The 14,004-nt window shown below is 45.4% G+C and overlaps 1 protein-coding gene across 1 annotated transcript; it reads left to right on the plus strand.

Moving 5' to 3' along the window:
- Positions 1-299: 299 nt before the first annotated feature.
- Positions 300-13,578, plus strand: f5 (coagulation factor V). The gene is made up of 25 exons (XM_022767282.1): positions 300-519; positions 909-991; positions 1,591-1,713; positions 2,144-2,356; positions 2,457-2,618; positions 3,372-3,593; positions 3,672-3,837; positions 3,971-4,151; positions 4,834-4,930; positions 5,059-5,264; positions 5,775-5,922; positions 6,008-6,220; positions 6,660-8,763; positions 8,890-9,058; positions 9,821-10,057; positions 10,284-10,500; positions 10,664-10,843; positions 10,942-11,058; positions 11,501-11,572; positions 11,720-11,805; positions 11,888-12,043; positions 12,167-12,311; positions 12,548-12,699; positions 12,785-12,967; positions 13,057-13,578. The coding sequence occupies exons 1-25, from the start codon at positions 359-361 to the stop codon at positions 13,201-13,203; spliced, it is 5,940 nt and encodes a 1,979-aa protein (XP_022623003.1). The 5' UTR covers positions 300-358; the 3' UTR covers positions 13,204-13,578.
- Positions 13,579-14,004: the final 426 nt, after the last annotated feature.

The following is a 14,004-nucleotide window of genomic DNA, read 5'->3' on the forward strand; positions in this document are numbered from 1 at the left end:
ACACACACATTAATGTTTTACGCTTGAATTATGACGTGTTTTTGTCTTTACGGTTCTGGGACATTTTGAGGTCAGAGAAATTTACCATGGTTTTGAGAGCTGAAGGAATGAGCACACCCCTGTGGATGATTCACAGCAAAACACATGAGGTTTTCATTACAACAGAGGAAAAAAAATGTGCAGAGACACAGTTCATTGCCCTGGGACATAATGTTTAAACGTGTGTGTGTGTGTGTGTGTGTGTGTGTGTGTGTGTGTGTGTCAGTGACAGATAAAACACAGAGCGGACCTCTCTGTCAGATCACAGCTTCTTCACTTGCTGAACAGACCAGTTTCACCTGGAGGATTGATCCCAGATATGAGGCTCTGTGTCTGGGCCGGAGCTCGGCGTCTCCTGCCCGTCCTGGTTCTCCTGACTGTCCTCCATGTCAACGCGGACCAGCACCAACCCAGGAAGAGACACTACTACATCGCTGCTGTCGAGATAGACTGGAAGTACTCTGGCAATGACACACACAGGTGGGACCCTTGATATTAAATCATAAGAATTACATAAACACTATTTTTGATTTAATGTTTCCAATATTTGTTATTTTATATTGTATTTTTGTGATATTATTATGTATTTATTTATTTTAAAGAATAAACCAGTATTCTGTTACTGAAGCTGTTTGGACATTGTAAAAAGAGTCCAGTTTGTCTTTGTCAGCTTGTTACTGTTATCTACGACACACACACACACACACACACACATATTAAGACACATGCTAGGTCAACCATAATTGCAGTAATAATGCAGAAGAAAACTTGTGTCTTCATATCTTCGTATCTTGTTTATTTTCATTTCTCTGCACATTTGTTTTTCTTGTGCGCTGATTCATGTCGTGTGTTTTTCCACCTCTCCGTAGATCTGGTCCCACCTATAAGAAAGTGGTCTTTCGGGAGTATGAGGAAGACTTCAGACAGGCTAAGACTCATCCCTCCTGGTTAGGTAAACTCATCTGTCTGTCTGTCTGGCTCTAATTATGAAGAAATCCACTTCCTGTCTTCTAGTTCACTTCATGTCAATTTCACAGTAATTTCCCAGGAAGGAATCAGTTTGTACATCACATCAGTTTTCCTGACCCTCATTTCACTGCTTTTCTTACTGAACATTCAACCTTAATATGTGATAAATAAAACTTTGAACTGCTGATTAGTGGCAGCATCACTTAAACCTGAAATATATAAAACAATAATATGATATATTGTGATATTTGGCCTGGACTGTGTTGAGATATTAAAGCTGACCTACCTGTACCTGCACAGTATGACATAAATAAACAGCTGTCAGTTTTCTAACTAACATCTGTCCCAGCTGAATATTTTCCCTCTGACTAGCACCAAAGAAATATAAACTCCTTTCTGTGGAAACACAAAGTATTATCAGGAAGATAAAACATATATATGTATGAGGCAAATTAAAATTCAGAGGCCAGTGATTACACTGTATTTGCTGGTCAGTGAATCAGTAATAACAGAGAGACAGAGACGAGTCATGGTGAACTGTCGGTGCTTGTTCTGCTGCCTCAGTGTGTTGTTTCTCCACAGGTCTGCTCGGACCCACGCTGAGGGCCGAGGAGGGGGAGACGATTGTCGTCACTTTCAGAAACATGGCGACCGGAGCGCACAGCATTCACCCACACGGGGTCGCTTACGGGAAACAGTCGGAGGGTGGGTGACGGTAACCCAGACGATTCCCGTCTGACTGACAGCTGTGGAAAACCTGAAGACGAGCAGTAACTCACAGTGTCTGCTCGGGTCACAGTGTGTGATCAGGACGTTACTCATTCTAATAATTACACAAGATTGGCCAACACAACAAACAACTTTGTTTGTCTTTTTCTAAAATATTAACCAGGACAGGCAGATTATCAAAGTACTGAAGTCCAAATCTCTCTGTGTCCTCATGAGCAGAGGTTTTAAAAATGAAAGGAAGCTCACAGGAAGCTCTTCATTAAATCTTCATTAAGTTTGGGATTTAAGCAAAATGTAATTTGAAGGAAGTCAATAATCTCCTCAGACCCCTGCACAGCAACTGTATTTAATTCATTTCACCTTTTCTTTTTTGCTCTTATTCAAACTGAATGTATTTTTCTTGCAGGAGCCAACTACTTCGACAACACGTCACAGAAGGAGAAAGAGGATGACGTCGTGCACCCGAACGGGGAGCACGTTTACTACTGGGAGGTGACGTCAGAGGTTTCTCCACAGCCAGCTGACCCCACCTGTCTCACCTACACCTACATCTCCCACCGGAAGGTCGTGGAGGATTACAACTCAGGCCTCATCGGGGCTCTGCTCATCTGCAAACCCAGTGAGCAGTAAAACCTGGCCCTGTCTCACCTTTAGTTTCACGGAGGGGAGAAGCACAAACTGTTAATTTCTCTCTCTCTGTCTCTCCGTTTTGTTCCCAGAAAGTCTGGATGAGTCGGGGAGGCAGATCGGCATCCACCAGGAGTACGTCTTCCTGTTTGGGGTCTTTGACGAGAGAGAGAGCAAGTACACACCGAGCGACCACACCTCAGACGACCACGTCAAGTACACCATCAACGGATACACAAAGGGATCGCTACCTGGTCAGTCAGACACTTAGACAGTCAGACAAACTCTGTCAGCCAGCTGATCCTTGGTATCCTCGTTACATCGAAGGAAAACTTTGACTTTCTCCCACGTCAACATCAACTTTTTCTATTTTCCGCAACATTTCCTCAACTATATTTCAGAGGGAAACAGATTTTTGACTTTATTTCTTACTCTCTAATATTTATCTACGAATCATGTTGAATTATAATGTTTGTTGGATTTTTAGACAGTAGATTATTGTTGTTGTTGACATCACTATCGCACCGTTTGGATCTAGAACATAAAAAGTACATCATGGAGAAGACTTGCTTCCTGGCAGGTGAACATGTGACACCTCAGATTCAGTTCTGGTTAATAGTTAAACCTCTGCTCTAAGTCAGGACGCCAAGTATGTTAAACAGCAAGTAACCATAACAACAGTGTTGATGATTCAAAACACTCAGAGAAAGCAAATCCTGCAAGGTTTGGATGGTGGGTCCAGGTGGGCGGGGCTTGGTGGCTGCTTTGTTGTGACATCACAAAGTTCCAGAAGTCCTGACGGCTGGTTTTAAGGCTCAGTTTCTGAATACAGGCTGTGTGCATTTCTCTGTGGAACAGAGGAACTTTGCTTGTGATGTGGGACAGTACTGTGCTCCTGCTGATATGTACAGATGTATGGTGGATGGATGAGAGACCCCGCCCTCAGGGTAATAATCCAAAGTTAGGACACACAAAGTGATGGATGGTTTCTTCTTCTCCCTGTCCAGATGTCAGAGTGTGTGCTCATGCCTCTGTGAGCCTGCACCTGGTGGGCATGAGCTCACAGCCGGAGGTGTTCTCCGTGCACATGCACGGGCAGGTGCTGCAGCAGACCGGACATAAAGTGTCGTCCGTGGGGCTGATCAGCGGCTCCACCGCCACCGCCAGCATGGTGGCTCTCTACGCGGGCCGCTGGATGCTCTCCTCGCACACCAACAAGCACATGGACGGTAAGTGTTCCTCTGCGTCATCCATCCACCACGGACTTTACCCACGTGACCACATTTAAAATGCTTCTCCTGCTGCAGCCGGGATGCACGGCTTCGTGGATGTGGAGATGTGCGGTGGCTTCAAAGCGCCGCTGCGACGGATGACTATCAAGCAGAAAAAGCAGAGCACGGAGTGGACATACTACATCGCAGCTGAGGAGATCGTGTGGGACTATGCGCCCACTGTGCAGGAACATGTGGATGAGTAAGCAGCATGCAAACTAATCAGACGTCCCTCTGTGGCACCACACGTACTTCCTAATTCATTCTGAAGAGACTGGACACGCCGTGTCTTCTTATATCCATGTGTCAAACCTCTTATCTTTTTTTTTGTGCAGGGACTTCATGCTCCAGTACTTGAAACAGTCTCCGACACGGATCGGTCGGAAGTACAAGAAGGTGGTGTACTCTCAGTACATCAACGAGTCGTTCACCGAGCGGCTGGAGTACAAGCAGAGGATGAATGAGCGCGGCATCCTGGGCCCGGTGATCAGAGCGCAGATCAGAGACGTCATCAAGGTGAGAGCGCGTTCGTTTTTTTAAAAAATCCAATCAGTTGGATGGCAAAATTAAAATTCAAAGTGATTAACATTACAACACAGTGTGTCTGTAAATGCTCATTATCACTTAACAGAAATAAAAGAAGCATGAAAATAGAAGTAAAAAGCCTAATAAGAAAACAGTATTAAAACACAGGTTGTAGAACAGATAATACCTAATTAAAGTGCATGATTACAAGATGTCAGTGGAGAACAGAGCAGTGTTTAGCTTCTTTTTAAAGTCACTTAAAGTTTGGGCAGATCTGATTTGATCCACTGGGAGCTGGTTCCAGCAGGGGGCAGCACAGAGGCTGAAAGCTCTAGGCTCCACTAACTGCCTATTTTCTGCTGTAAAGTTGGACATTTTAACATGGGAGTCTGTGGGGACTGACTCACTGTTGGAGCCAGACTCTAGTGGTCGTTAGAGGAACTGCAGCTTCTGGTTCTTCACTGTTGCTGCTTCATGTTTCAGTCTGGAGGTTGCTGCTTTATCTCCACGCTGTTCATCTGCTGCGGACATGATCACTATCGAGTTAAAGCTGTAAATTCGGCACTTTAACCTCACAATCATAGTGTTTCAGATAAATGGCTGTGATCACAGAGCATCATTTAACATTGTTTGCACACAGTGTGTCCTCACACGTCCTCCCGTCCTTTCACAGATTGTTTTTAAGAACATGGCGTCCAGGCCCTACAGCATCTATCCACATGGACTGACAATAGAGAAGTCAGACGAGGGAGTCAACTACCCAGCAGGAGGTACTGAGTCTGTCCTCACCATAAAACTGATGGATTCAACACTTTGTAAGCTGGACTGTCCACTCTGGTTTGATCATATGAAATGGTTTCAATATATCTGATGGGGCGCTTTGTGGTGTGGTTGCCAGGAAACCAGTCTCACGGTGTTCAGCCAGGTGAGACACACACCTATGTCTGGAGAGTGGTCGAGGAGGATGAGCCTTTGCCCGGAGACCCCCGGTGTCTGACACGGATGTACCACAGTGCGGTGGACACGACACGAGACATCGCCTCGGGACTGATTGGACCCATCCTCATCTGCAAGAGTCAGTCCCTCAACGTCAGGAACGTGCAGGTAAAGAGCGCCACGGTTCAAGGGAAGGCAACGTCAGTCTGTTGATTGGTCGGTTGGTCCAGGCTGAAATTATTTCAGTAACTATTTGATGCATCATGATCCTCAGAGGATTGGTTATAATTACAACATTGTTGCATTTGTAGATTAACATAAAGTTTATTTGTTAATTACATTATTTTTAATGTTATTTATTTCTGTTTTCTACAGTTTTGTGCTAATGAGCAATGTCTTGTTGCATCTATGATGACTGACGTTTAATGGTTTTGTAACCTGATGAAAGAGGAGCAAAATGTTTCACAAGGCTATAAAACTAAAGTTAGCTAACTATATTGATTCTGTATTACACTTTAAAGACTATTGATTTGTCAATGTCATTGTCAAATGTGCACATTCCTCCAGTGCTAGGTTCAGTATGTTGAGACACAAAGAGTCAAATTTAATCATCAGAAATGTTCTATAAATGTAAGTGGATTCATGTAAATGGGTAAATAAAGGTTTTTGTTTGTACAGCTGAAAGCAGACAAGGAGCAGCACGCCATGTTTGCTGTGTTTGATGAAAACAAGAGCTGGTACCTGGATCACAACATTGGCCACTATACTGATGGAACTAAAGTCAACAAGGAAGACAAGGACTTTTATGAGTCCAACGTCATGCACAGTAAGTTTTGCAATAATCAGACTGAAGCTAACAAAAAGCTCATCGTGAAATCGGACGTCTAATATTCATGTCCGTGTCCTCACAGCGATTAACGGTTACGTGTTTGAGAGCGGCCCGCTCCTGGGCTTCTGCAACGGTGAGGTTGCAACGTGGCACGTGTCTAGCATTGGAGCGCAGGACTACATCCAGACAGCCACGTTCTATGGCCACGTCTTCGAACTGAATGAGCGGATGGAGGACTTTCTCAGCCTCTACCCCATGACCGGAGAAACCATCACTATGAGCATGGCCAACATTGGTCAGTCAGGGCTTACGATACCTTTTTATGTCATGTCATGTTTATGAGTACTGTCTATCCAAGTATTCTCAAGATTCATTTAACTTGAAAAAATATTATGGCAGTAGAAACAATATAGTGGATATATTTTATACAGCGTGATATCCATGAGTCCACACAGACTAGATAGATAGATACTTTATTTATCCGCTAGGGGATATTTATGTGTCCAGTAGCTTATTGGTAGTAATAATAATAATAATAATAATATTAATAACAGTTAATAATAAATAATAATAAAATTAGTCCACTTCCTTTGGCTGAGGGGTCGTCCAGCCTGATGGCAGTGGGAACAAAGGATCTTCTGAACCTCTCTGTTCTGTTGATAGTTGACGCCACCATGTGAAACTTTTTCATGTTTTTTTTTAATCTTTCATGGACGATTTTTCTCTCGCACCAGGTATCTGGCTCCTGGCTTCCCTGAATTCCCATGAGACAACCAAAGGAATGCGCGTGAAGTTCCGGGATGTCGAGTGCTTCCGTGACTCCCAGTATGAGTACTATGATGATAAAGAATTTAGTGAGTGGAAGCCTCCCAGTTTGGATGAGCTCAAGAAGGAAGAGGAGATACCGGTACCCATAGAAGACGTAAAAGAACCTGAAGTGATGGATGATTACACAGATTCGTTTGCAGAAGAATTAGGTCTCAGGTCTCTGAAGAACCAAACTAAAGATTCAAATGTGGAGCAGCTGGATCTCTCTTTCCTCGACTATGATGTGCCTGGCGGAGATACCAACGACACCTTTACTTTCACAGAGACAAAGAGTTACAACGACACCTCTCTTCCACAGCCAAATACACTCAATCAGACATTATTTCTAAATCGGGCAGAGGTTGATGGAGTAAACCTAACAGTGGTCAATTTGCTGAACCAAAGCATCAGTGAGAATACAACACATATACAGAACACAAGTGATGCGTCAGTGTTTGGCAATTCCACGTTGAAAACAGAGAACTCAACCGTCGTTTATAGCCCCAATGATTTACTACAGAATGACAGTGCAACTATAAATAGCAGCGTCTCTCTAGCCGTCTCAGACCGTGATAGTGATGCTGTGTCCGACACGAACAACACAACAATTCACAACGATACGGCGTCATCAGTGGCTGGAAATGTATCTACAGAGATTACCAATCTGACGGTAACATTACCAGAAACTACCAATCTTACTGTATCATTACCTGGAAATGTTAGTTCCCTCTTGGAGACTGAAAGAATTAACGACACCCTGACCGGTAAAAACCAGACCACTGTGGTCCCGGCAGAGGACTCAGAGGAGAGACTCACCAGAGGGGATGTCTTCTCTTACTCTGTGCCTCTGTCCACTTCCGGCAGCAACAGTCTCCACGGCGCACCAGACCACCAAGTGTCTGTTATCAATCTATCGCAAAGGGAAGATGAGAATAACACAGCGACGAACCGCGTTAACGTGTCAGCGGACACAACAAACCATTCGCCGTCTGTTCCAGCGGATGGCGTTGGCGAGGTTAACGCGAGCAGCACGGACGACAAACCCGGTGACGATGGCGCAGTCGCAGAGCTGGAGCATGGACTTCAAACGGATTCTTCTGAAAATGTGACACAGATTTTGCTTGAAACTGAGCCCTTACAAAATGGCACAGTGAATATCAAACATCCAGATACATCAAATGCATCGGGGGAGGTTCGTTCGGGGAGTAGGGAGAACATCACGGCTTTTGTTGGTGAGTTGAACCAAACGTCTTCTGCAGAACCTTCCTCCAATGAGACCGTGGATCCAGATAACGTGTCCCCCTCCAGTGGTGCAGTGGGAAAGGGAGGTTATGAGGTGCTAAGTGCCTCCGAGAGCAGCGAAGAAGTGTTTATCTACCTTAAAGAAAACGACAGAGAGGTGATTAAAACCACCTCTGTTAAAACACAGGGCCACAACTGGACATATGAGGGAACGCACCAGGTGGAGCCCATGGATATTCCTGACCACATGGTGAAATATTTTGAGAAAGAGACCCCTCAAACGACGCCAACACCAAAGAAGAAGAAGAAGAAAGTGACCTTCCGACAGAGGCCCCAGAGGGGCGAAGGCATGAAAACAAAGAAGAGGAAGGAATACAAGCCGGTGATCAGGAGCGGTTTACCGAACAGTTTAGCGTTCTCTCCCCGTGGATTCAATCCAGCCATGACGCCGCGCGGGTCACGACCCAACGCACCACAGCCTTTCTCTGATGAGGAGCAGCTCATCAACATGCCTGTGGTCATCGGCCTGCCCCGGCCTGACTTCAGTGACTACGAGCTCTATGTTCCTGGGAACGAGCCAGACCATCTAGGGCTGAACGAGCAGGACGTGCGTGCAGATGAATATGAGTATGTGTCCTTCAAAGATCCCTACAGCAGTCATGAAGACATCAAGAATCTCCAGCCGGATGACACCACCAAATACTACTTAAAATTCTCAGGCCCGAATGTAAAGTTGTATTTCATCGCTGCAGAGGAGGTCAAGTGGGACTATGGCGGCTACGGACAGAGGTAAGCTCAGAGGTTGAAGTAAGAGATGCTCGTGTGGCGTTTGTAAAGACCATTCAGGGTTATGGGAAACCTGTACAACATCCATACACTTAAAAAGCTAAAAATAAGGATGTGTCACCACCACAGGAGGCAAGACAAGTCGATACCAAACAGCAGAGAAACTAAGTTCACCAAGGTGATTTTCCGGAGTTACGTGGACAGTAACTTCAGAACACCTGACATCCGCGGAGAGATGGAAGAGCATCTCGGCATCCTGGGACCCGTCATCAAAGCAGAGGTTGGACAGAGCATCATGGTAAGACTGATACCTTTTCATTTTTATGTTAATTTTGTATTTAAATGTGTAAATTAAAGAGAAAATTAGTAGTTGCTTTATGTCTGTATGTTTAAATGAAAAGCAGCAGGACAAGACCACAACTGGTCCAAATGTAGAACAGTCTTTCTCTAAAGCTCAGTTATTGAGTGATTCATGGCGGTTCTGTGCCAGACTATATCTTAGTCCTAACTCCCGGTGTCATGCACTGAAACCACAAGATGAGCACTCAAAAGCACAACTCTGACACAGGCGAGGATCCGACAAGTCTTAACTGGCAAAGGTTTGGTACACAGGTAATCAAACAAATCCAAAAAGGGGTAGACTGAGGCGAGGTCAACAACAGAACAGTGGTCATACACCAGAAAACCACTACACTAGGAGAGACGGCTGGAACACCTGACACGAGGGACGAAGACAAAGGGAGGACTGACTAAACCAGGAGAGGGGAGACAACAGGACACAGGTGCAACACATCAGGGCATGGGCAGACAATCACATCGGCGGGAAACAGGGGAGGGCGGGAAGTGAAACTGAAACGAGAGGAGAGTGGGTTGGTGATATCAAAATAAAACAGGAAGTGTGTGAAAAGACCAGATGCAGGGCTAGACATGACGTTTCCGGTCTTTGTGCTAAGCTAAGCTAACCAGCCACCGGCCTAATCTTGACAGTTGTACTGATCTTTATATCCAACTCCCAGCATGCAAATGAGTAAGTGTGTGACCGTGTCTACTTGACCTGCAGGTGGTGTTCAAGAACAACGCCAACCGCCCGTACTCCATTCACCCAAATGGGGTTTCCTACGCCAAACAGACGGAGGGTCTGTCCTATGAAGACGGCTCCAAGTATTGGTACAAATTAGACAACGCCATTCAACCCAACCACACATTCACGTATTTATGGAAGGTCGATATTAACGCCGGGCCACAGGCCGATGACCAGGACTGTCGGACGTGGACCTACTACTCAGGCGTTAATCCCGTGAGTACTTTGTAGATATTTTTTAACTAAATATAAATAATATATTAATATATGTAATATAATATACAAAGTAAAGTTAATTTGAATGTCTGACTCTGGCCACATCGACACTGTGGGACACAAGGATGGGCTGAAAGTTATATATACATCCAGATTCTAGACATCACATGTTTGTGCTGAGGTTTTTAAAACTAACATTAAACCTGGTCTGTGCTCCGTCTCTCAGGAGAGGGACATCCACTCCGGGTTGATCGGGCCTCTGCTGGTGTGTCGAGAGGGCACCCTGAGCAGAAACCTGCAGAACATGAGGGAGTTCATGCTGCTTTTCAAGACCTTCGACGAGTCGCAGAGCTGGTACTACGAGACGAACCGCGAGCTGATTCAGAAGAAGATGCAAAGGAGAACTCTGGGCCCCAACTTCAAGGAGAACCTCAAGTTCCACTGTAATGCATGATGTACATTCAAAATGATCCCCCACCCAAAGCCTTTCAAATATAATATATATATATATATATAAACCACTGATTACTTTAAACAACAAGTTGACTGTTGATGATATATCGTTGTGTCAGAACTATAAAATAAATCCTCCTGTTGTTTCCCCAGCCATCAACGGCATCATATACAACCTGAAGGGCCTGAGGATGTACACCAACCAGCTCGCGCGCTGGCACCTCATCAACATGGGTGCTCCCAAAGACTTTCAGAGCGTCCACTTCCACGGCCAGACGTTCCTCCACAAGAAGATTGACAGCTACAGACAGGCGGTCTACCCGCTGCTGCCCGGTTAGTGCCGCGACGTCTGTCAAGTGAATTCAGATGAACTTCTCTTGGTCGAGCTGCTGCCGATGTTTGACGATGCTTCAACTTATTTACCGTTGCAGGGGGCTTTGCTACTCTGGATATGTATCCGTCCAGACCCGGCCTGTGGCAGCTGGAGACAGAAGTTGGTTTCAACCAGCAGAAGGGGATGCAGACTCTCTTCCTGGTTCTGGATAACGGTACGAACAGTCAGAGAGGTTGATTGTTCCTCCGCGCCTCAGTAACGCCGAAATTTCTTCAAATTTGTCAGAAATGTCAACCAGGACTTCATAAAAAACCACACGCCATATCTCAGTAACTCCTCGACAGAACTCCTTCAAATTTGGCAGAAATGTCCACTAGGACTCAAGGAAAAACAGATTCAATTTTGGGGGTCAAAGGTCAAAGATTAAAAGTCAGTGTGACCTCACAAACTAAAGACTTCACACAGCAATTACGACAAAATTTCACACAGATGGTTCATATCTTCTCTGACTCTGGATAAACAGGGATGTTACCTGGAACTAGTCTGAGTGGCGGAGGGATACGACCACGAGGCGGTGATTGTAGTTTTCTAACTGTACTGACATACTGTTATGCTGTGCTTTAATACTGAGATGTTACTTGCACGTCTCCTCTCAGAGTGCTCCCGTCCACTGGGTCTACAGTCAGGCAGTGTGAAGGATGACCAGATCACAGCCTTCGTCACCAGAGGTAGCCGTACGTCCGTCCTGTCCTGTTGTGGCAACACACACACTGTAGTCCTCCTGCAATCACAATGAAACTATTGCTTCACTATTGTAGTAGAGCTCTGTAGGTAAAGACGTCACCAGAGCACTGACAGTGTTTCCGTCTTTGAAGGATACTGGGAGCCTCATCTTGCCAGACTGAACAATCAGGGTAAATACAACGCGTGGAGCACAGATCAGAACAGCAGCTGGATCCAGGTGTGTGTTGTAGGCGTAATAACTCCATATATATTTGAATATGTGCACTTGTTGTGTAATACAATCCGCTACCTGTGGACAGGTGGACTTCCAGCGGCCAGTTGTGATCAGCCAGGTGGCCACTCAGGGAGCCAAGCAGATGTTCCAGTCCCAGTATGTGCTCAAGTACTTTATCTCCTACAGCACCGACCGCCGGAAGTGGATCTTCTATAAGGGCGACAGCAGGGACCTCTGGAAGGTGGGTGGGTGGTGGTGGGTGGTGGTGGGTGGGGATGTTTGATCACCTCTGTGATCGGTGCAATCAGCTACAAACTAAGAGCGAAGTGTGTGATCTCTGTGGTCTCTCTCTCTCCTTCGTCAGGTGTTCACTGGGAACCAGGAAGCCTATGAGACGAAGACAAACACCTTCTTCCCTCCTGTGGTTGGACGGTTCATCAGGCTCCACCCCATCAAGTGGTACAACAAGGCCACAGTTCGCATGGAGTTCTACGGCTGCGAGCTCGATGGTAAGATGTGACTGCACGTCAACCTCACGTTCACCGGACACAGAACTTATCATGTGTCTCACTGCAAGACTCTGCAAATCACATAATTTCAGTCTGAGCTGCAGGTTTAGGAAAGGGGGAATTTTTCTCCCGATTTACAAATTTTCCCCCAAATGACACCAACATTCATGTGCACATGCAGTATGTACTTGAGTCTGGGTTCCTGTGACCGTGACGTTTCCTCTCCGCTGCCTCAGGCTGCTCGGTGCCTATGGGGATGGAGAGCGGACTCATAGAACACCGTCACATCACTGCCAGCTCCATAGCCACCAGCTGGTACTCTGGACCCTGGACACCCTCCCTCGCACGCCTCAACAAACAGGGCACCATCAACGCCTGGCAGGCTAAGGTACCAGTTCCAGTGCTGACATGACAGGATTTAGATAACAGAGCTCTCTCCAGTGGTTCATTAATGGCTGACATCTCTTCCACAGCATAATGACATGAACCAGTGGCTTCAGGTGGAGCTGCCCCAAGTCAAGAAGATCACAGGTATAGTAACGCAGGGGGCCAAGTCTCTGGGGAAAGAGATGTACGTCATCTCCTACAGTTTGCAGTACAGCAACGACGGGATCTACTGGACCCAGTACACAGACGACGAGGACCTCGCATTCAAGGTGAGTCACATGGAAACTGTAACGACACAAACCCTGAGCAGGAGCGAGTCTAAACGATGTCTCTCTCCCCTCTCTCTCATCACATCCAGACGTTCTCTGGAAACACAAACAACAACGACCATGTGAAGAACTACATCTACCCCCCCATCTTCTCACGCTTCATCCGGATCGTCCCCAGGAACTGGATGGGCTCCATCACCATGAGAATAGAGCTGCTGGGCTGTGACTTCGAGTGATGCACACACACACACACACACACACACACAAATCCATACCATATTATCACACGTCAGGTCAACCGTACATCTACATGCAGACAATAAACACGTGTAGTGTCTGCAAAGTTCTGGAGAGGAAGGTCCAAAGGTTCTGTTGCTTGCCTGACAAGCCTCTGACAGAGCGGACATACGATGCGCCGTATGAAGAAAATAAGTTCAGTCAATCAGTCCTGAAAGAAGCTTCAAAGCAGCAGAAAGAGAGGAATCGCAACTTCCTGTCAGGACTTTCAGAATAAAATCAGAGCGCGAACAGAATGCAGATGATGAGCAAGATCATGGATCGTGATCTGGTATGATCTTTTTAAATAGATAATAATACAGCCTTTTACAACATAAATAGTGGGATTTTAATAAATTTTTAAGGCCAGTCGAGGGACGGGCGTTGCAAATGAGCTTGTCCTTTGTCTCTATACAAATCATATACATACGTGGGTGAATATCCTGTTTAGAAAAGTGTTACAGCTCGACACTAAGAGCAGCAGCTGTGAGTTACCAGAACCTTTTTGTCAATAGTTTTGTGTGTTTTCTGGAATACTAGTTGCATTTCTAAGCTCACAGTAGTATTTTTCTCATCAGAAATGAATGTAAATGAATGTAAATACACTGTAAAAAAATCCTAATTTTACGGAAAATACGTTTTCTAACAGTCATTTTCTCTTTTTTAAATTGTGAACAAAAGTCTGTAAAATGACAGAAATGATCTGTGAATTAACAGACTTGTATTTTAAGCATTATGCCAATAATAATCAATTACATTTA

This window comes from Seriola dumerili, unplaced genomic scaffold (assembly GCF_002260705.1).
Source record: "Seriola dumerili isolate Sdu_G_001 unplaced genomic scaffold, Sdu_1.0 BDQW01001125.1, whole genome shotgun sequence".
Classification (NCBI taxonomy): domain Eukaryota; kingdom Metazoa; phylum Chordata; class Actinopteri; order Carangiformes; family Carangidae; genus Seriola; species Seriola dumerili.

Excerpts from the sequence above, each read along its gene's own strand:
- f5 (XM_022767282.1), top strand. The coding sequence starts at position 359 with ATGAGGCTCTGTGTCTGGGCCGGAGCTCGGCGTCTCCTGCCCGTCCTG. Across the intron at positions 5,923-6,007 it reads TGAGTCCAACGTCATGCACA|CGATTAACGGTTACGTGTTT; the intron begins GTAAGTTTTGCA and ends GTGTCCTCACAG. Across the intron at positions 10,501-10,663 it reads GGAGAACCTCAAGTTCCACT|CCATCAACGGCATCATATAC; the intron begins GTAATGCATGAT and ends TTGTTTCCCCAG.